The sequence below is a fragment of the Takifugu rubripes genome, chromosome 1 (genome assembly GCF_901000725.2).
Source record: "Takifugu rubripes chromosome 1, fTakRub1.2, whole genome shotgun sequence".
Classification (NCBI taxonomy): domain Eukaryota; kingdom Metazoa; phylum Chordata; class Actinopteri; order Tetraodontiformes; family Tetraodontidae; genus Takifugu; species Takifugu rubripes.
In genome coordinates, this window is record NC_042285.1 from 12,242,072 (window position 1) to 12,261,989 (window position 19,918).

The 19,918-nt window shown below is 41.8% G+C and overlaps 3 protein-coding genes across 10 annotated transcripts in view; 1 reads left to right on the forward strand and 2 right to left on the reverse strand.

The window, feature by feature from the left end:
- Positions 1 to 2,723: 2,723 nt before the first annotated feature.
- Positions 2,724 to 3,366, forward strand: fgf21 (fibroblast growth factor 21). The gene is made up of 3 exons (XM_003961290.2): positions 2,724 to 2,793; positions 2,881 to 2,984; positions 3,076 to 3,366. The coding sequence occupies exons 1-3, from the start codon at positions 2,733 to 2,735 to the stop codon at positions 3,364 to 3,366; spliced, it is 456 nt and encodes a 151-aa protein (XP_003961339.1). The 5' UTR covers positions 2,724 to 2,732.
- Positions 3,367 to 4,479: 1,113 nt separating this feature from the next.
- Positions 4,480 to 8,375, reverse strand: LOC101073116 (potassium voltage-gated channel subfamily A member 1). Of its 2 annotated transcripts, none has more exons than XM_029851105.1 (3): positions 8,186 to 8,375; positions 7,195 to 8,103; positions 4,480 to 5,887 (listed from the first exon to the last, which is right to left on the reverse strand). In XM_029851105.1, the coding sequence occupies exons 2-3, from the start codon at positions 7,873 to 7,875 to the stop codon at positions 4,994 to 4,996; spliced, it is 1,575 nt and encodes a 524-aa protein (XP_029706965.1). In that variant the 5' UTR covers positions 7,876 to 8,103; positions 8,186 to 8,375; the 3' UTR covers positions 4,480 to 4,993. The 2 variants fall into 2 exon arrangements, with proteins under 2 accessions (XP_029706965.1, XP_029706967.1); XM_029851107.1 differs by lacking the exon at positions 8,186 to 8,375 and having other exon boundaries at positions 7,195 to 7,503; positions 7,589 to 7,846.
- Positions 8,376 to 11,926: 3,551 nt separating this feature from the next.
- LOC101072757 (potassium voltage-gated channel subfamily C member 1-like) overlaps positions 11,927 to 19,918 on the reverse strand; it is a 37,137-nt gene continuing 29,145 nt past the window's right edge. For 5 of the 7 annotated variants that reach the window (XM_003961288.3, XM_011603311.2, XM_029832988.1 and 2 more), the window contains one exon: positions 11,927 to 15,751. Coding sequence is in view for 3 of the 7 variants with exons in the window: in XM_011603311.2 (XP_011601613.1) it covers positions 15,738 to 15,751 (14 nt within the window). In the remaining 4 variants the exon portion in view is untranslated. Of the gene's footprint in view, positions 15,752 to 16,668; positions 19,805 to 19,918 lie in introns of those variants that run through there. The other 2 variants (XM_029832948.1, XM_029832952.1) reach the window with 1 other exon arrangement.

Genomic DNA, 19,918 nt, shown 5'->3' on the forward strand with positions numbered 1-19,918 from the left:
GCAAAAAAGAGCATTTGTGTTAATATGCATGCCGAAATCAGCCAGTTTAGAGTGAACATCATGATATCAGCCATCCACCGATGTGGAAGCTCGAGTCAGGACTTTGTAAAACGTGTGTTTTTTATTTTTATCATTTTTTTATGATAACTGCTGTTGTATGTATATACAGTATGTATGTGTGTGTATTAAACAGTATGTTCATTTCATACTTAGTTTTAAGACTGACTGTAATATCATTTCAGGTTGAAAAATGATACGTTTTAAATAATGGACATTTAAGATATGCTACTTGTATGTGTACATTTCTTTGGGGAAAAAGTTGTCTTATGATTTAAATTCATACTATTGGAGAGTAGTGATGACAAATAAAGATAATATGATGATAACTATCATGATTGTAAAAGCTGTAATTAAAAAACATACCTGCAAAGTGTTTCTGTAAGTTATTTGAGGTTTCTGTCTGCGACACAGAAGATTGCAGAGGACTTCACAGGTAAGATAAGTAACGTTTGCAGGTACAAGCTCGACTTTCATGTCTTTATCGACATATTTTTGTTATTGAATAATAATGCATTCATGGGTAGACATAAGAGTTTCAGCAATACAAAAGGGGTTTACTCACAAAAGGTCTAAAAACAATGAAATAAAAAGAAAAAACCTTTGACCTTGACCTTTGGCAACCTCCTCTGACTGAGTGCTGGTTGCATCTTTTACTCTGGCTGCCATTTTTGTCCTAGTTGGATGAGTCTTTGGGAATGCGAGCATGAGGTAAAGCACAACTGGTAGTCACGAGTATAGAATGCACACAGTAAACATCGTTTTCCATGTGTGTGAAAGCTGGTTTTACTGAAGGTACGTTGTGCTTAACACAAACATCAGCGTGAGGGTCTCGTCTAAGACAGCTATCAGCTGTCCTCCTTTCAGGCATCATGATTATGTGAAGGGTTTCAATAAATTTTACACCAAACGTTCACTTTCATGTTCAAAGGAGAAATCTTTCATGGAACTTGATTTGAAAAAGTTTTACAGACAGTTTATGTCATTGTCAGGGCACAAATCCAAAAGAGAAGAGAGTGGTGACAAGATACCCAAACAAGTCCTAAATGTTGTCATTGGGACCTGGACCTGGAAAATGTCACTATTCAAATTTGAGAGGGTTCCAAAGGGCGGCCAGTGGCTGATGTGAGGCCTGGAGCTCCAGGACTGGGAAATGGATGAGTAAATGTCAATAAATAAATAAAATGTCAAATGTTTTTTCGACAACCTGGACATTGTAGGTACAGGGATGCTCCTGATGGGATTCAGAACAGGAAATCAGGAAGTCACCAACAAGGAAGCCTGCAAAGATTCTCTGTAAAATAATACTTGTTGCTTTAAATAAATAGCATAGGAATATGACCTTTTTTATGACTATAAAAGTCAGCAAAACGCAAAAAAAAGAGGTTAATATTATAGCTTTTTATAGCAATACGAGCACCACCTCAATGTGTGGCGAGTTGGCATCATCATGAGGGGGAATGGCTCATTATACACTAAAAATGCATGTTAATACATGCTTTCTCTTTTTTAAGAGTTTACATATTGACTGTTTAAAGGAAATATTTTTAAAACTAAAATGAATGTCATGAATGTGTTGAAACCTCCACCTTTTGTAAGTATCATTTTGTCAAACGTGAAACGTGAAAGGCCACAATGAAAGGAAACGAGGCGTCGAGGCACTTTTGAAGAACTTTACATGTTTGCCACAGAACCCTTGACTTCACAGGCGTGACGTGCAGCCCCTCAGACAACTGCACAGCTGCAGACGCATAAACACCCGCCGTCTTCTTGGAAATCTGCTTCTCTCTCACCAGCACACACCTTTCACAATAACATAAACACTATAAAAAGGCTCTTGCAAAGGTCTCATCACAATTTCTTTTGCAAAATGACGCAGGCATTTGTGTGATTTGGTCCAGTTGTGAAATGTGTGTATTTCTGAAGTGGAAATCCAGTCATCATTCATACCGTCAAAAACAAGAAAATAACACTGAATGTCAAACTAAAACACAATAAAATTAAAATTCCAAGCAGTTGACGGTAATTTGATAGAATGCAGTAAATGACTGATATGCACAAAAAAGGAGAAAGGAGGAGCAGAATCGGAAAATTCTACCCCACTTGACTTGAGGGAAGAAGATGCTCTGACTGTAAAGGAGGCGGAAGAAGTCCATACATAGTGTTTGAACACAGGTCTTCCTCTCAGCTTAAATCATTCCTTAATTATGTAGAAAGATCTGACTCATGCATTGCTCTCACCCAGAGGAGGACCTCCTTCCCCAAACCCCTTTAAAAGGGCTCAAAAGTTTCTCCTGTTTGGAAATTTATTGAAGAGATCACTTCTGGAGGACCATACCTTTTTTCTGTTTGTTGTACTTTTTTGTATTAAGCTTTTGTTATTTATTTATTTATTAATTTATTTATTTATTTATTCAAACTGCACTTTTTTCCCCTTCCAAATGGTTCAACGTGACTCTTTCCTGGGCCTCTCTGCTCTCCTCTTCATCATCTCACTTCCCTCCTCTCTATTGTTTTATCTCCCTGACTCCAACCCGCTCTTATCCTTTGACAGTCATGGCAGAGGCATCCACCTCTACACAGGTACGCCTGGTTTGCTGAGCCGTCCTGCACTCACCTGAGTCCACTGTAATGATGGTTTCTTCCTCTTTGGTACAGATAATCAAAGGCGAGGGATGTATCTGCAGATGAGCACAGATGGAAGCGTTTCCGGGAGTGATGTCCAGACGGCGAACAGTGAGTATTTCGGAACTGGTGTGACTATGCTCGGGCCAAACGGTGCACAAAAATGAAAAAAGCTTGTTGACCACTGCGTGCTTCCAGGTGTGCTGGAACTGAAGTCAGTCAGAAACGGCCATGTCGTCATCCGAGGAAAATCGTCTTCTCTGTTTCTCTGTATGGACAGCAGAGGCCGTTTATGGGGGCAGGTACATGATAAACACGCACTACACAATGCACGCACATTTATATTAGTAGATTTTCATGTCCTTCCCTGTATTCATACGTTGTCTATTTCAGAGGCACCCCACTGAGGCCGACTGCACTTTCAGGGAAGTGTTGCTGGCAGATGGATACACTCGCTTCCTGTCCCTGCACAACGGAACTCCTGTGTCTCTGGCACCTAAACAATCTCCAGACCAGCACACAGTCCCCTTCACTCGTTTCCTGCCGCTCAGGAATACACTGGCAGAGGAGAGCATGTCTGAACCACCATCAAACCAACAGAGATATTTTAACATTGACTCTGATGATCTTCTTGGAATGGATTTAAATGCGATGGTCAGTCCTCAGTTTTCAGGGGACAAGTGACAAAAATAAGAAGCAAGGAGTGCTATATTTGTATTTTGGTTTTGAAGAAGACCAGGTTGAACCTGCAGACTTGATTTTATGCTGAGATTGACCAAAAATTGTATTGTAAGTTATTTATTTATTGCGTAAATAATTGTTATTTAACTATGGATTCATTTGGCTTCCTAAAGCTGATCATTTGAAGTCATGCTTGTTCAGCGGCAGAAATTGGCTCGTGCTGCAGGGCGGTTCTCATGTATTTAAAGTCCATGTTTGTATTATGTGGGTGTAAAGAGAGAGAAGGAGAATAAACACAGTGTAAATTCTAATGATGTTTGTCTTTTCTGTTGGAAAACAACTATTTCCGTGGGAAACGTAGGAGGACTCCGATTATTTTAATTGGCAGGGAATGGTCTCGGGTCAGCCTTGCTGAGAGAACTAGATCTCCCTCTAGTGGACAAGCGACTAATGATAGAAATAGGCCAGGCTCTATAAAACATCTGAGCCGCAGTGTGATGATGTCATCAGTTATAGATACCATAGCAAAGGGAAGACGTAATCCTGCCATTAAATTAGTTCACAGTTCCAGTCTATATATAGATAGACCATATATTTGCATTGCGGTTAAGGCAAAATTACAGGAAAACACTGTGCTTGTAGTCCTCAGACATATTCTGTTTGTCTGAGCATGAAAAGGACAGCAATGGTAAATTTCAACAGGAACATTTTGCACTTGCTGTGTTACACTGCAATGCATACCTTCCATAGGTCATCACAGTGGAAAGTATTTCAGTGAAATTGAGAGCTATATGAATGATGTTGGAAGCTGTTGCTTCTAACAGCTTAGTAGCAGTGAGAAAGGTCAAATGCCAAACACAAGAGTATCTCAGAGTCAGCCAGGCCGATGCCTGAGATTAAATGTACGGTCGACCATGTAGTGGTTTGAACATTCCTGCTATTGTTCGGATCCTAAAATAACACTGTTATTATCAACAGGTCTCTCCTCTGTATCAACAATTGAGCTTTGATTTACCGTATAGGTAAAATGATAGCACAGCTGATTTTAGCAAACTTAATAAAATATAATCTTTATTAAAAACAAAGCGTGCGTATTTTAATCGCCAATCACAGACATTTGGCCGACGCAAACACTCTCCATTTTATTAGATACACTGTTAAGACACAAGAAAGCACAAGTACGTTGCTTCAGGTTACATAAGGGAAAACTACACACGTGAACGATGAGCAGGAAAATGTTGAGAATGCGGTCTCGGTTTCCATGAGGTCTCGCAGACGGTCACAGTTGCATTTTGATGGTGCATGACGCCTTTTTTGGCAATGGTCTCTCAGCTCCTGCTAAAGCGCCATTAAAGTGACAATGCTGAGACAGCAATAGAGAGAACCGCTTCATATTTTCAACATCAGGTAAAAGCGTTAATAAATAAATGTCTCATGACCCTGAGAGTATAAAAGCTGCAGTATTTTCGGCACATTGATACAAAACACTAGCTTATGAAGACATTTGGCTGCAAGTGCTGTAAGAAAAAAAAAAGTTACATAAATGGATGTTAATTCTACTCCATTTCATTCCTTGGCACTTACAGTTGTGTAAAACAGTGTTCATGTTGCTCAACTGGTCTAATCCAACCTAAACTTGAGTAACCAGGGGTTCCCTCAGGTACATGTTTCCTTCCTTGTTCTGCCCTGTGCAGAGGCCACCTAATAGGGTGCCATTCAAAGGGCTGCAGATGCCATCAGTGGGGTAATAATCTTCTGGACACCTATTCTCTTGCTCGAGTTCCTCTCTCTCAGAGTCCTCATTGTCCCATAGGCTGGTTTTGACGTGGGTGTACTCGGTTCGATCCTCACATTCCGTCTCCCGATGGTAAAAGTAGCTGAAGTTGGACACAATGACGGGCACTGGAAGGGAGATGGTAAGCACACCAGCAATGGCGCACATCGAGCCCACCAGCTTACCCCACACAGTCTCTGGGTGCATATCACCATAGCCCACCGTGGTCATGGTCACAACCGCCCACCAGAAGGCGTGCGGGATACTGACAAAGGCTGTGTTGGTGTGGTCAGCCTCGGCAAAATAGATGGCGCTGGAGAAGAGAATGACGCCAATGAAAAGGAAAAATATAAGCAGGCCCAGCTCGCGCATGCTGGCCCTCAGCGTCTGGCCGAGGATTTGGAGGCCCTTGGAGTGACGGGACAGCTTGAAGATCCTGAAAACCCTCACCAACCTGATGACCCTGATGATGGCCAGAGAGGCGGTTGGAGAGGTATCATTGTCCTTGGCTAGTTCTGTTCCCAGAGTGACAAAATAAGGCAAGATGGCGCTGAAATCAATGATGTTCATGATGTCCTTGAAGAAGGACATCTTACTTGGTGAGCAACTGAAGCGCATGATGAGCTCAAAAGAGAACCAGCATATGCATATGGTCTCCACAACGAAGAAGGGGTCATGGAAAACACTTGGTGGAGGAGGAAGGTTCTCAGACACATTCTTTGGCTGTGAGGGGTGTCTGTAAATTTGCCCCTGTCGAAGACAGACATAAATATTACATGTTAATAAAATATAATGGCTCTTTACATGTAACAAACCTGCTACATGATCAAACTATTCCTTCATTAAAAGTAGTTTTTGGTGTGACTCCATCTATTTTAGTTGAGCTTCACTGTGTACTTTACAAGCTTGCCCCCTGCTTAAATTAAAATATAACCTGCTATGTTACAAGTATAAATAAAAGACTTAAAAAAAAATGAAACCTATAAATTTGATGCACATACTGCCCTTTAAAGATGCACGATTTCCTATATTAATGCAACTTGCTTTCACTTTGATATGAAGAAACCATAAACCTTTTCTATGATAGCCCCCATGACAACATCATAAAAATGACTGACATCTACAGCATTAAATTTCAATCCCGGCCGCACTGATCGGGTTTTCAGCACACCTGTCTTCCCGTCTTCCCTGTCACTTTGAACTGAAACCTTCAGGATGGCGGCTGTTCAAATGGGCCTTATAAAAGTGCACACGAGTATATGTGGAAGGATATTTGTCGTGCAACAAAAAGATCTGCGCGGCAAATCGAACAGATCTGCATTTCTTTGAGTGGCACGTTGGTCCGAGTGTTTATTTGCCAATGGTGCACATCTACATGTTGATCTGCTCCACGGTCTGATACAGAGTCTAAATATAAACCTGTGAGATCTCTAGGGAGAAAGAGGAGAGCCTCTCATCCATCTCCACCTTTATCACTGTCTCCTCGGGCTGCTGCAGGCCAGTAATTGTTTGCTGTGTCTGCTGCTGACCTGGCCCAGTCCTGCTGTCTGGGAAGAACGTGTTAACACGACCCAGCGTACGCTGCTCATCCATACAGACCATTCGCTCTCAAGATCTAAGCCGCTGGAAGGTTTCGTTTCACCTTTGCCTGTGTGGTGGGTCACTTGTTTGACCTTTCATTACCACGTTAAACTTCCCTTCTTCTCTGCTTATATCAGTATTTGAAGCTCCACAGGTTACTCTTTTTACCCTTTAGCACTTCCTGAATTTAAGTGTATCAAATTTAACAGCTGACAAAAATAATCGCACCATCAGGTTTCAGTAGTATCCCTCCCTCTCGCTGGTCTGCTTCCAGACATACTGGCAAATAGTTTTACACATGGCAGTAGTTTTCCTCTTCACACACTGTAACCACTACAAGTGTGTGTTTACCTGCTTCCTGCCATATCATGTTTCAGTCACACACTTCCATTAATGAGCACAAGGCTATGACAGAATGAAGTAACTTTTAAGGAGCAATATATGGATCCTTTAAAAGAATTTGGAACTCGTCCCACCTCTTTTGTGCCTTTCTCACCCTGGAAGTCGGGCAGAGTCTCCAAGCAGAAGATAAGGATGGACACCACAATGACCATGACGCTGATGATCGCTATAATCCGGGCGCCTGACGAGGACTCGGGGTGTTCAAACAGCATCCACAGTTTCCTCTGGATTTCATTGGTGGGCAGTGGGGTCACCTCCTCTTTGGGAAAGCCTTCGTCCTCTTTGAAACGGTTCATGATCTCCTCTCCCAGCTCGTAGAAGATGAGCTCATCCATGAAGATGTCCAGAGGTATGTTGGTGGGCCGCCGAAGCCTCCCACCTGACTGGTAAAAATACAGAATGGCATCAAAGCAGGCCCGGTTGCGATCCAGGAACAATTCGTTTCTGATTGGGTCAAAGTAGCGGGACCTTCGTCTGGGGTCGCCAAGCAGGGAGTTGGGGAACTGTGCTAAAGTGCGCAGCTGAGTTTCGTAACGCATCCCTGAAACATTGATGGCCAACCTCTCGCTCAGTGCCCATCCACTCCTCCAGATCATCCCAGACCGCCGACTCTCCCTTCTCTTCTCTTTCTCATTTCCTTCGAGCTCCTTTTCTCCTTTCTCTTCAATGTTGAGTTGGTTCTTCATCTGTTTGTGATCCTCTCCATCTTTCCTTCTGTTGCTTGTTTCTTCCTCATGGGGGTCACTGCAGTCCATGCCAGGTGGGAGAACACAGCACACTGTATGACCAACGCACTTAAAGCGAACTCTTCTGGAACCAGAGCGATATCTCAGTCACTGAGGGGTTGAGGTGAGGTGCTTTAGAAGGATTTAAGGGGAGACACTGCACCAGTGTCTGCACTTGTAGTTCTTCATCACTGGTAAACATTCACATGCATCCGCTTTGAAGGGACAAGATGGCCGATCCCAAGTTATAGTTTCACCCTGATGAAAAGGAAAATTGTTGACTCACAAGTGTAAAGTAGCTGCTAACAGCAACCGAAGGCCAAATGATAAATCACCTTACATTTTTTACAGGATGTCCTGGAGCTCACGCGGTGTCCTTCCAGCTCCTCCACCTTAGCGCCGTCAGTGCATGGACTGTCCTGTTGTGGACTCTTCCAGTTGTCCTGTCCTTTGCTGCCTCACACTGTCTGCCCTAACATTTTTTGGGGCGAATGCTGTCCTGTTGAAATTCAATCTCTGCTGGACCTCTATAACCCCTCCCAGTCCATTCCCTCCATTTCAGCTATGGAGCAACACAACCTTCCACCTCCTATCAAATATCACCTCTGCCTGGCACTGCTCGGTGTTACCCTCTCTAATGAGCATTGCTCTCTGACCAGAAGAGATCTTTTAACATCTCCAGAGTGTTGTATTTTAAATAAATAATAATAATTTTTTTTAAAAAGCAGGACTGTATGTATGACTGTAGCAACAAGACCTGTTTTGTCAACTACTTTTTTCAAATACTCAATTGTGAAGTTCTGATTTGTTGTTACATTTAATGAAATTTTGTAGTTCACAGACAGACTTTCACTGATTCATTTTTCAAATGTAAATGCAGGAAGTGGAGAGATATTTCAGTCAACCAGAAAATCAGATGAATGCAAATGCATCTACAGGGCTGGTGCAACTTGTTCCACCAGCATCGGGCTCATTAAGATCCCCAAACTGACCAGTGTGGTTGCCTTGGTAAAGGGACCAAAAACAGCTATTGGGCTTCATAGTTACTTCAGCAAAAATAGCAGAAAAACTCCAGAACTACGCTGTAAGCTTTGTGTTCATGCTCCTCAGCACTGCAATGGTTAATTACTCTACCGACGTGAGGGTGTCGCCACTCATGGTAACCTAAAAGTGCCAGTCTCAGACTCACTCCGAACCAATCAACACGCAGATCAGTTGGCTCCCTCACAACCACGAGCAACTCCTGCCTGTATGACCCCGAGCAGCAGGCCTGTACTAAACAGAGATGAAACTCCATTGGTCACATGGGGATATCGGGCGTTCCATGAGGGGTCTTACTTTTCAGAATTGGGTGCAATTCAAAGGTATTAAAATGTATTATGCTCCAAAAACTTTTCCTGGCAGAGCTTGCACTGCACACAGGGGAGGCAGACAGTTACGGGCAAGCATTTGACACACTCTGCTCGCCAGGGATAGAGTGAAATCAAGGACATGTGAGGTAGCTGCAACAAATCTGCAGCAAATACATGGTCAAGCGACTGAGGGAGACAATGATGTTAAAGCAAACTGCCAAACCCTCCCTAACAGATGGCAAACCTCGACCCTCCGTTAATTATTATTCCAATATGTGTGTAAACTGACTCACTCAGTTTCTCATCAGACTATTAAAACTATAAAAAATAAATAAATCATGCCATGTGTGTTCTGGCTGGAGCCATGATTGAAGACCAAGAAGCTTTACTTATTATTATTAGGCTATATATTTCACTACAATAATAATAACAACAACAATAATAATGTTCTTATTATTTTGTTAGTATTACTATTATTTATCTATAGGCAAACAAACAGCTTTTAACCTATCAGTCTTAAAACAATGATCCTTTCATTATCAAATTATCTACAGCTCTTGAGATAATCCAGCCTTTTACTGTTTGTTTAAAATAAAAATCCAGAAAGATGCAACTGCGACTTGGATACATTAATTTGCGTTTAGGAGTCACAAAAGCATCATCCATAAATACAGCGAGTACTGCAGTTCACCACTAGAGGGCAACTCTAGCACAAAGGAGGACACGCTGCGGTCTCTGCAGGCTTGGCCTCGCTGTTCTTTTGCTGCACACATACTGCACTCTCGGCTCTTTGTTACGTTCCCACATGATTTTTTTCAGCAACAAAAGGTAGAAGATATTATACTATTGAGTTTTAATGTTGGGTTTTGAAAGGCAGAATGAAGAGACTTGTAGAAACATCAAATTTAGATGATACTCCGATGTCGGTTGTCCATGATACGTTGTGTGAGCTTAAACCAATACAACAGTTAGCTCTTCAGCACCATTCGGAAGAAGACTTGGATTATTTAGCATTTGCAGATATATTCACAGATTTAATATATCTTAACGAAACGTTTTGGTTTTTCCCCGTCTGTCTAGTTACTCATATGTGGCCGACATGGCCAAAAAGACATGGCTTCCCTGCTGATTTCATGATTTGGTACCAGGTCTATATTTTGGACTCATACTAGACCTTCATTTGGGGTCTTTTTGACACATAATTTATCATGTACCTCAGTTTAGAAATGTGCCTCAGGAGACCCTACAACCCCCCTTTACCTCCCCACCCCATCCCGTAGGCTCATTAGCCCACACAGGCCCATAAACTACAATCAGCTCTCGGTTCACAGGGGAGAAGCTCAGAACGATCCTCATGTCGATGTCCAGTCTCACATGCAGAGTCACTGCTACCTGATGGCAACATGCAGCATAAAGGGAAACAGCCTCTACCTCGCCTTTCTCAGATGTCATGCAGCAGATGACCGCAAACTTATAGGGTACAATTATATGACAGCTTGGACGGCCTCATGTAACATTCAGCTTGCTAAAAATGATTCCTGACAGTCGGCGTTCCTGGAAATCAAAATAGACCCGACCCTTAAACTTTCAATGATAAATCGACTTTGTCATTCCTCAGGCAAAAGTGTCTTCGCTTCAGAGCACATTATATCAATCACTTCCTGGTTTCTGACAGAGCAATGCACGTGCTAACTGTGGCCGTGCTTCAGAATGTGTCGGCTTGTGCAGAGTGACGTGCACAGTGGTGCAAGTCTACAGACAAATGGACAGAGCCTCAGTGTCACTTTTCCATTTATTTTAAGTTCAGTTCAATGATGATAAGCAATTTCAATGACTGGAAAAAAAAAAGCATCTCATGACTGTTAATCAGTTGTTCATTCAAGCTGCTATGGAGATTAGTTCACATTAGGTCGCATTGACATTCATACCTTTTAAGTCTCATTAGTAGAAATATGTTCAATTGTGACACTTTATTGATATGTTTCTATTTTTTCCCCCTTCAAAATATAAAAAGTTCATGAACATTCCATTGAAATATACTTTATACAGTTGATGAGTTGCTCTTTGTCTTCTGACATTTCAAAAATAAAATCAGTGACCACCTCCCCCCACCATTCACTCTCCTACTAAGACCAAAGTACAATGGACTAGTACCTAAGTCTGTTTTACACAACTTAATGGCATGAACATCATTTACTGTATCTTTGGAATGTTTCCATGAATGCATGGCATTAGTCTGTGTTATTACAACTATGTATATGACTCTTTGAGATGTTAGTCATATTATTTCTAATCAAAATAAGATATTAAATATATTATAAAAATCTAATTAGTATGATAAGTATGATTTCTCTTAAAACGACTCTGGTATCATCACTTTGTTAAACAAAATATTCTTAGATTAGTGTGATTGCTAAGTCACTCTATGGAAAACCATAAAGCCACCACGCACGTGGCTGCAACCGTCTGAATCATCAGGGAGCATACAGTTAGTGTCAACAGTGGCATACGTGGTGCAGATTGCATACAATGTCTTCAAAAGTTAGGGAAAAAATGAGGTTGATTAAAAACATACAAGGAATAAATGGAATACTCCTAACATATATATCACCATGGATGTACCTTTAAGGTAGCCAGTCAGTGTCACCATAGTAGCTGATAGTTAAGCTCCGCTCTAGCATTGATTCACATTGGTTGTTTTGGTGTGTGGTTGCCCCCCCACCCCCCTTCCCTCCACAGGAAACGTCTTCTCAGAGACTTCCAACTTAAGAAAATAAAACAGACTTAGCGCTCTCGACATTGTAGCTCACTCTCCTCGGCGGGACTAAATCAAATGGCAGTTTTATGCAATAGAATAAGGAAAGTTTTCTTTTTTTCCCTCAGGCTGTGCTGGGCAGAGCTGGGAGAGAATGAAGACAAACCTAATTAGAGAGAAACGGAGGGACTGAAACAGACACTACTTTGGCCGTGACTACGGCCGGGTGGAGCGCAAAGTTTTTGCTAGTTTACCTCTGAAATATTCATACGGACCTTCGTGACAACCAGAGGACTGCTTAATACTTTCCAAAGTGGGACTCGGGAGTTTTCAAAAAGGGACCGAAATAAAACCGAGAGACCTTCCTTTTTATTTTCAACAAATACGACTAATAGAACCTGTTACACCGTGAACAGTTTGCAACACACCAAAAGCTGAGTTGTAGGAAGTCCAACTGCACTACAGAGGAACGGACACAGGAGCGTCCAGCTGCCTGAGCGGAGCCCTGAACCAGCAGGGCCCATAACCAACACAGGGGCTGTGAAGCCTGGAGAGCACTCAGCATCGATTACCCCTCGGCGGACACCGATATCCCTCATCCTGTCTTTCCAACAACTTAATGCACATTGCTGACATCATTTGGGAAGCTCTGGGTCTCTCTCGCTGCTGCTCCCGTGTCGGAATGAGTTGCCAACTAACCAGCTGCACGGAGGTGATGAGGGCAATGCAAGTACCTGACCATTCTGAAAAGAAACTGAAGGGGGGCGCGGGGGGAGGGGGGAGGGATGGCGACAAGCTACCTCTGCACACTCGTACTGATGCTGCGAGTGTGAAAAGATTTAGGTGGCCTCTCCGAGGAAGACGTTTCTGCTCTACAACATGGCACAGTGTTCAGAGGTTCAAAGACTGGATTTATGACCAACAATGTCAGGGGGGATTAGGGGATACGCCAAGACTCTGCTGCTCCTACGGAGATTATCAAGTCATAATGCATGCGTTTATTTATCATTTTAACACATCACTGCGAGGTGTTCACATCATCATCATCTATATACTAGGATTTATTATGTTAGCAACAAAATGAGACACCTACATCCACACACTGGCGACACACCTGAGTCCTTCAGACCACACACAAACTTTGGAATGGCAGTTGGTTCCATGCAAACCTGAAATCTCTCTTGATTGTTCACCGATATAGAATATTTCTTCACCCATTATTATCCCTGGAGTGTATGGGATCATCCCAATACAATCCTGCCACGGGGCCTCCAACGCCCTCGTGGATCTTTAACGCTGAGGCATTGAAGATACTGTGGAGGTTCTCCTCGTCCCCTGCTACAATCGCGGGACAACTCTTGTATTATTGCCAAAAAAAAGCACACTATGAGCATTTATCAAGCAATCAGAGTTGTGTTTTTGTGAGCTGTTGTCTTAGAGCTGCTGCTGCTGCTGCCGCCGCCGCTGCTACGGTCATTGTGCAAATGATTCCAGAAAGAAAACGCAGACTTGAACAAACACCCTGTTACGCTGTTGCGAAGCTTCCAGCTGCAGCAGTTGACCGGATGGCAGTAAAACGAACTGTTGGAAGCCGAACAAAGTAAAACTATGGCCGAAAACTCCGGTTATGAGGAAAATCCAGGGCAGTAGTAGCAGAGAGATTTCATCAAACAAAACATGGTTCAGTGTACCTTGCAAACATACATGTTTCAATATTCACATTTTTTTTAACTTGTCAAAACAAAATATAGCTCTTCTCTTCCATTAGAATCTTTTTTTAAAACATGAATTGCATATAACATTTTTTAATTAATTTTATATATACTTTTTTTTGTATCTCTAGCGCCCTTGTCTTTAACTAAGGGCTTGCAGAAAAGACAGTCATGCAAAGTAGTCATGCTGGTAAACAAAGGTACAAAAATGCATTATCTTTTTTTTTTTCTCATCTCAGCGTCCATCCTTGGTCCTCCCTGCGTCTTTACGTTCGTCTCTCAGGAAAAAAAACAAAAAAAATAAAACGTCTTCCCGGTGCTTCAGAGGGACTCCCCCCCGACACGATGACAAAACACCCACTTGTGTCTTTGAACTGGTCTCACGACGCCATTGTTACTTTTCTGCCATTCACATTGGATTAAAGCCCCCCCACCCCCACCCCCACCCCGATGTGTCCATTCTGGATCCTCTTTGTGCAGAAACCTCCTCCAAAGTCATGCAGATAGTTGTTTTGTTTATCAAAATATAGATTTGTTCTCTTTGTACACTTCCTCCGTTGCTCCACCTGCTTGGTCCGTTTTCCTCTCGTTCTCCCCTTCGCCCGGGGCTCCCCTGACGGGCCGTCGTTGTCTTGTCGTCGACTTGCCAGCGAAGCGCTCGTTGGCGGCAAGAGGGACAATAGAGAGACAAGGCAGTATTTTTCTGGGATTTCTTGTGCCTAATTGGCAGTGTTGGCCTTTGTATAGAGGGGCAAACATTAATCTGAGTGGTCCCTTTCAAAATAAAAACCTCAGACTTTCCACCCAATAGTGTTCTTGTGGCAGGAATGTTTTCTTCTGTTTTTTTTTTGTAAGCATATGTTACAGATCATATTCAGGCCCAAATCATCTAATACTGCAGAATAATCTCTTAGTCTTTGTTTGCCTCCTTCAGTCATTTTGTTCCTCGCTTTTGAGTGCTTTATCAATCAGGCATGATAAAAAATACTTGAAATATTCAAATGTGCACATAAGGATGGCATTGTGGCAGTTAAAGGAGTACTTTAAGTGAAATGTACCATAAAGAGGCAAGCATCCCCCCCATTCATGACCCTTTCCTGACTTACTTAACATTACAGAAGGTCGTTCAGCACGTGCATGCTACAGGACCTTTGGTACCCCTTCTGGAACTCTGGGACAGGCTTCTCCGACAGTACATGAGAGATAAATTCAATGCACTTTTCCCATCACTTTCTGACAAGGAATTCCTGTAACTGGTGTGCTTCATCTCTTTGATTCAATAATTGGCGCCGTTTTTGAGTGATGCGGTCCAAGGGCAGTGTTTCAGTCTGATACGATTGAATGGAAGACATAAGTTCAGTGGCCAACAAGTTACGCAAGTGCTATACTTAAATGGGTGACGACAGTATGGATGTTACAGAATCCTGTACATATACGATCAATAGCGACAGCTTGTGGAAAAAAAACGCCTGTGCTTTTCCTCTCATGTACTGTCTCTTCTTCATTTGAAGGGTACCCAAGAGAAAAATGACATCTAGAAGATCCTTTGAATGCATAAATTCTTCTCTTTTCAGAATTTTCATGGAGTAAGTCAAGTTATTCCCCAGCTAACAAATGCTACGATATGTTAGCAGAGATGCTACATTGTTCATCCGGTCCTTTGCAGAGACAAAGCGTTCTTGTTTTCCTTCTGGAAACTTGTGAAGCTGCTCAGCTCTTCAGCACTGTAGAGGGTACTGAGTCTGTAATCCTACGATGAGATATGTCATTTGGAATGTGTAATCAGGAGTCCTTTTCTCTCCCAGTGCAATGCTCAGTCTGAGAAAAATGGTGGGTGAGGGGAAAAGGTGAGTTGCCATAAATGTGCTGGAGTTCCGAGAGGCTGCTTTGGTAACAACGTGAGGAGCAGACCCTAATATTTTCTGAATTCATGATTGACCTCTGGTCTCCCTCTTGTCACCCCACAGATCTCCATTAAACTGTCCATCCGGGTCACACCTGTTGCTTAAGTGGCTCCTGTTGCAAATTTGTGTTTACCGCTTACTGATTCCCCATTTAGAGAGAAGGCGAATGCTAGAAACTTAACACTGTGAAGACAAGAACAGAAAGCCATTAAGTTAACAGAGAATGACCAAACTACTAAAGCATGTATGAACTAACAACTGCTGAAAGGATATAAGACAGGTTTGGGGGTTTTTTTGGTTTCTTAAATCATGTTTTTTCCTCCCAATAAATGTAAAGAAGTAAACAGGAACGACTGTTACCTTTAAATTGCAGCTTAACTGTGCATGTCAGAATGAAGCGCAAACATTTAAACTGACAGTTGTTCTGCAAACACAGTCTACGCATAACACACACGGTTGGTACAGCACTTCTTGTGTAAACAAACAAACAAACAAAGAAAAAAAACAGCCGGCAATCGACAAAAGTAGAAATTAGAAACAATACTGCGAGACAACCACCCTCACCACCCCAGTCTGCCAAATCTGCAGAAAAGCAGAAAAGATCAACAGAGAACGGTTCGAAAAGAGTGGGTGATACTGTAGGAAGGCCTGACGTTATTCTTATTATTCTCGTGTGTGTGTGTGTGTGTGTGTGTGTGTGTGTGTGTGTGTGTGATACTTGTACAGGATAGACTCAAACCTCAAGTTTATCACAAACAAATGAAAAACCCAGCAGAAGGTGCTGAAAAGGATCCATCGTGACAGATGAACGACGCCTGATGCTTCAGCTGTGGAACTCTTGGTAAGTCTTAAGATGATCAACACGTCAGAGTGACGCTGCAAGGTTAAAAAACCTCCCATGATGATAAGGATCCGACTTCAGCCCCACATCACCGTGAGATACATACACAGCTAAATCTACCTACATATGTATGTATGTAGGTATGTTCAACATGAAACATGGAAGAGGACAGCACTGCTGACAACGATGTAGCGTATATCTGCGTTAGCATATGACTGGTGTCAAACGATCAAATGGAATCAAATACGATTACTAGATGTACAGTGGAAGAGCTTCTGTGATACATTAGCAGCATTTATTTTCTACATTGAATTTACAGTGAAAAGCAGAACACAGTTACCTCATGTAGAAAGAGAACTTGTCAGGGTTTCTCCTTTGCTATTAGACCCAAATTGGGTGAAAGTGTTACAGAAAATGAATCAAAACAACATATGTGGATGGATATAATGGGAAATTCAGTCAGCGTGATACAGTTAGTTAACACCTCCGACTCTCTTGAAATGAGACCTTTTGAAAGTTGTGCCCCTGACTTATACATAGCTGGGATCATTCTTTAATGTTGTATTGTAACTTCAATGTATTCACATAGCTAGATACATATATGTACATATGCAACAACAACCAGTGACCAATGCTTCAAAGGTTTAGCTACAGTTGCAGAATCATGCTAGGATGCATGAACTACTACTACAGGGGCCTCATAGAGGCATTTACAACATCTGTCTCTTTTATTTGCTTATACAATATTTGCATCAGTGTTAGTCAGTGTTACTGGCCACCAGCGTGGCACTAATTATGACATCCTTCGGATTAATCACAGCATTGGATGGATGGATGGATGGATGGATGGATGGATGGATGGATGGATGGATGGATGGATGGATGGATGGATGGATGGATGGATGGATGGATGGATGGATGGATGGATGGATGGATGGATGGATGGATGGATGGATGGATGGATGGATGGATGGATAAACCCAACTGCAATATGAGTGAAGACGTCCACACATTCATTCTCCCCAGAATTCTTTAGATTCCGTCTCCGCGTTCATTCACATGATTAACAGGAAGCTGATTCCTGACGTACACAAATTCCTACTTTCAGAGCTTCATTATGTTATGAAAAATGCTTGACGTCACTGGAGAAACAAGGCTCCGCATGCTGTTTCCCATATTTTCAGACAACATTAAATTATTGCATTATGATGATTTTTACATGGTGAATTCGAGGACAGTAATTTGGACACTTCGTGTCTAAACCCGCCTTCTGAGTCTCCAGTTTGCAGAACATTCAGGAGAAGTCACAGCTTCTTTTCTTTGTCATAATATTGCATATCAAAATTCCAATTGAGCAAATTTCTGGAAGCACATCATGTGAGACAACAACAAACAGGAGAATCATCTCAAAACATCATATAACATTCAGAACAGTAACAAGTTTGAAACCAAATGCACAACAAAGACTTTTTTCCCCCCACACTAAAGTTCTGTCGCTCCAATAAATTCAGGATATTTCAATAGCACATAGTATTTTTTTGTGTGTTTTTTTTGTGGTACATAAACTTTACAATGGAAGACAGCTTACAAGTGATAAAAATATAAACGGTGAAACTAAAATGAAAATAAAATATGAAAATCCAATCTGGCAGCAACCACATGAAAATAAGGTTAATTATTTCAACTAAAAGGAGACAAATGGCTGATGTCCTTCTAATCATTACTACAACATATGCTTGTGGAACACAGGCAGAATGGCTCCAGGCCTGTGCGCTTTAAAGGTTAAAAATAGCTCTGCATATTTCTGCCTGTGCACGTGCACAGTGCGTGGTTTCCAGCATCAAATGAATATTGCATGTTTATTGCATTACTTTCAATTTTTGGGGGTCCTTTTTTTTTAGCAGAGCTCTTGAGGTGAAATTTTAATGTGAAGATGACAACCTGATAACGTCACAAGAAGAAAAAGGTTAGAAAAGACATTTAAATAAAGCAAATCCATCTTTTTGATTGTGTTTAAATACTCTTTATATGGCCAATTATTATACCTTAGTAAATCAACATCTGTTACTAAAGTGCATTTATTTGTTATGTTGATTTTTAGGTACATTTATTGATGCATAACTGATGTGATATTTTCTATTTTTACCTTTTCCTTGCAGATCTACTGTATATTAATTTTGGCTTATTTTATCATCATGATACAGCTTTTGTTTGCCTTTTATAGGTACATTCAGATCAATTATTATGATTCAGTGGCCATTATGATCAATATTCAGAGTTGAGGTTGAAGATATGGATGTTTTCTAGAACCCCAGCTGGACCCACACCCTGGTCTGAGTGCTCGCAAAGGCTGGTATTACGCAATGAGCTTGCACAATCTCGGGCATCTATACATCTTCTGACCTTACACAGAAGATGTATGTAATGGCCCCTCCATTACACGGCCTCCGACTAACCTCGTTGTTCCCATTACGGGTGCTTTAACTGCATATAAAGGCATCGAAGGGCGTGCTTGTACCATCAGAAGAAGTGGTTGAAAAGACCTTTCGATGTACAGCGTCGTGTAAAAATGGGTTAACCAGGGTGGTAACAACAAAGTGTTTTTCATTTTTTTGTGACCACATTACGACACGTTATTGCGTTTCATTTATTTAATATTGCACCAAGCCTGTGCTAAGATTCTAAACTGTTTCTAAGACACATTAGCCTGACCGTAGGGTTTCTAATGACATCACTATGATTGGATAATAAACTGGCAACACTAACCGAGCCTCATTTCTGATGACATCAGCAAGCTGAGGTCTAAATTTAACCACGTACACTGACAAAAAGACAAGGAATAGAAACCTATTTAGGTTTTTAAAAGATGTTTTGTTTAAACGGATTGCTCTGAAATTCCTTTTCTGTTCGATCTTACCAACACTTAAAAATGGGATCTCTACGTGGATCTACATTTTGTAAAAAAACAAAAAAATTCAACCTTGCAGTTTTATTAACGACCACTCTGAGCACACGCTTCTTCTGAAAAGTTTGAAATAAGAGTGAGTCTTTCAAGCTAAAACTTAAATTTGAGCCCATCAGCCGCGCTGACGCATGCACCTCCGCCCGCGAGAGTCATGAAACGGGACGTCTTTCTTCTCTATGCAAGCCTTCCGTATGTTATTGCTGTTGTTTACACAGGTGAACGTGAGTCCATCGTGAATCCACGTCTCTGCAGACATTAAACGTTCATTGTTTCCGCTACAGAATGGAGGGGATGGGGGAGCGACAGCGGTGCAGTGGTCCTGGGGCCTCATAGCTTTCATACGGTGGGCTGCTAATAGGAGCAAGCCGCAGAGATGACCCTGCCATTCCTGATATGTTACTGAGACTGCGAGATTTCTCGCTGCTCGTTGCTGCATCATATTTTTATTTGATTTTGTAAGCAAATAACAAAAGCAAACAAAAAAAAGAGTTCCAGCAGGTCATGGCAATATTTTCCATATGCAGGTGAATATCGTAAGGATCCA

What these genes read in the sequence shown, in the direction of transcription:
- LOC101073116 (XM_029851105.1), bottom strand. Translation starts at nt 7,875, where the DNA reads ATGGACTGCAGTGACCCCCATGAGGAAGAAACAAGCAACAGAAGGAAA. An exon ending in GTGAGAAAGGCACAAAAGAG is followed by an intron (nt 5,888 to 7,194) that starts GTGGGACGAGTT and finishes TGTCTTCGACAG; the next exon opens with GGGCAAATTTACAGACACCC.
- fgf21 (XM_003961290.2), top strand. Translation starts at nt 2,733, where the DNA reads ATGTATCTGCAGATGAGCACAGATGGAAGCGTTTCCGGGAGTGATGTC. An exon ending in TGATGTCCAGACGGCGAACA is followed by an intron (nt 2,794 to 2,880) that starts GTGAGTATTTCG and finishes GCGTGCTTCCAG; the next exon opens with GTGTGCTGGAACTGAAGTCA. An exon ending in GAGGCCGTTTATGGGGGCAG is followed by an intron (nt 2,985 to 3,075) that starts GTACATGATAAA and finishes TGTCTATTTCAG; the next exon opens with AGGCACCCCACTGAGGCCGA.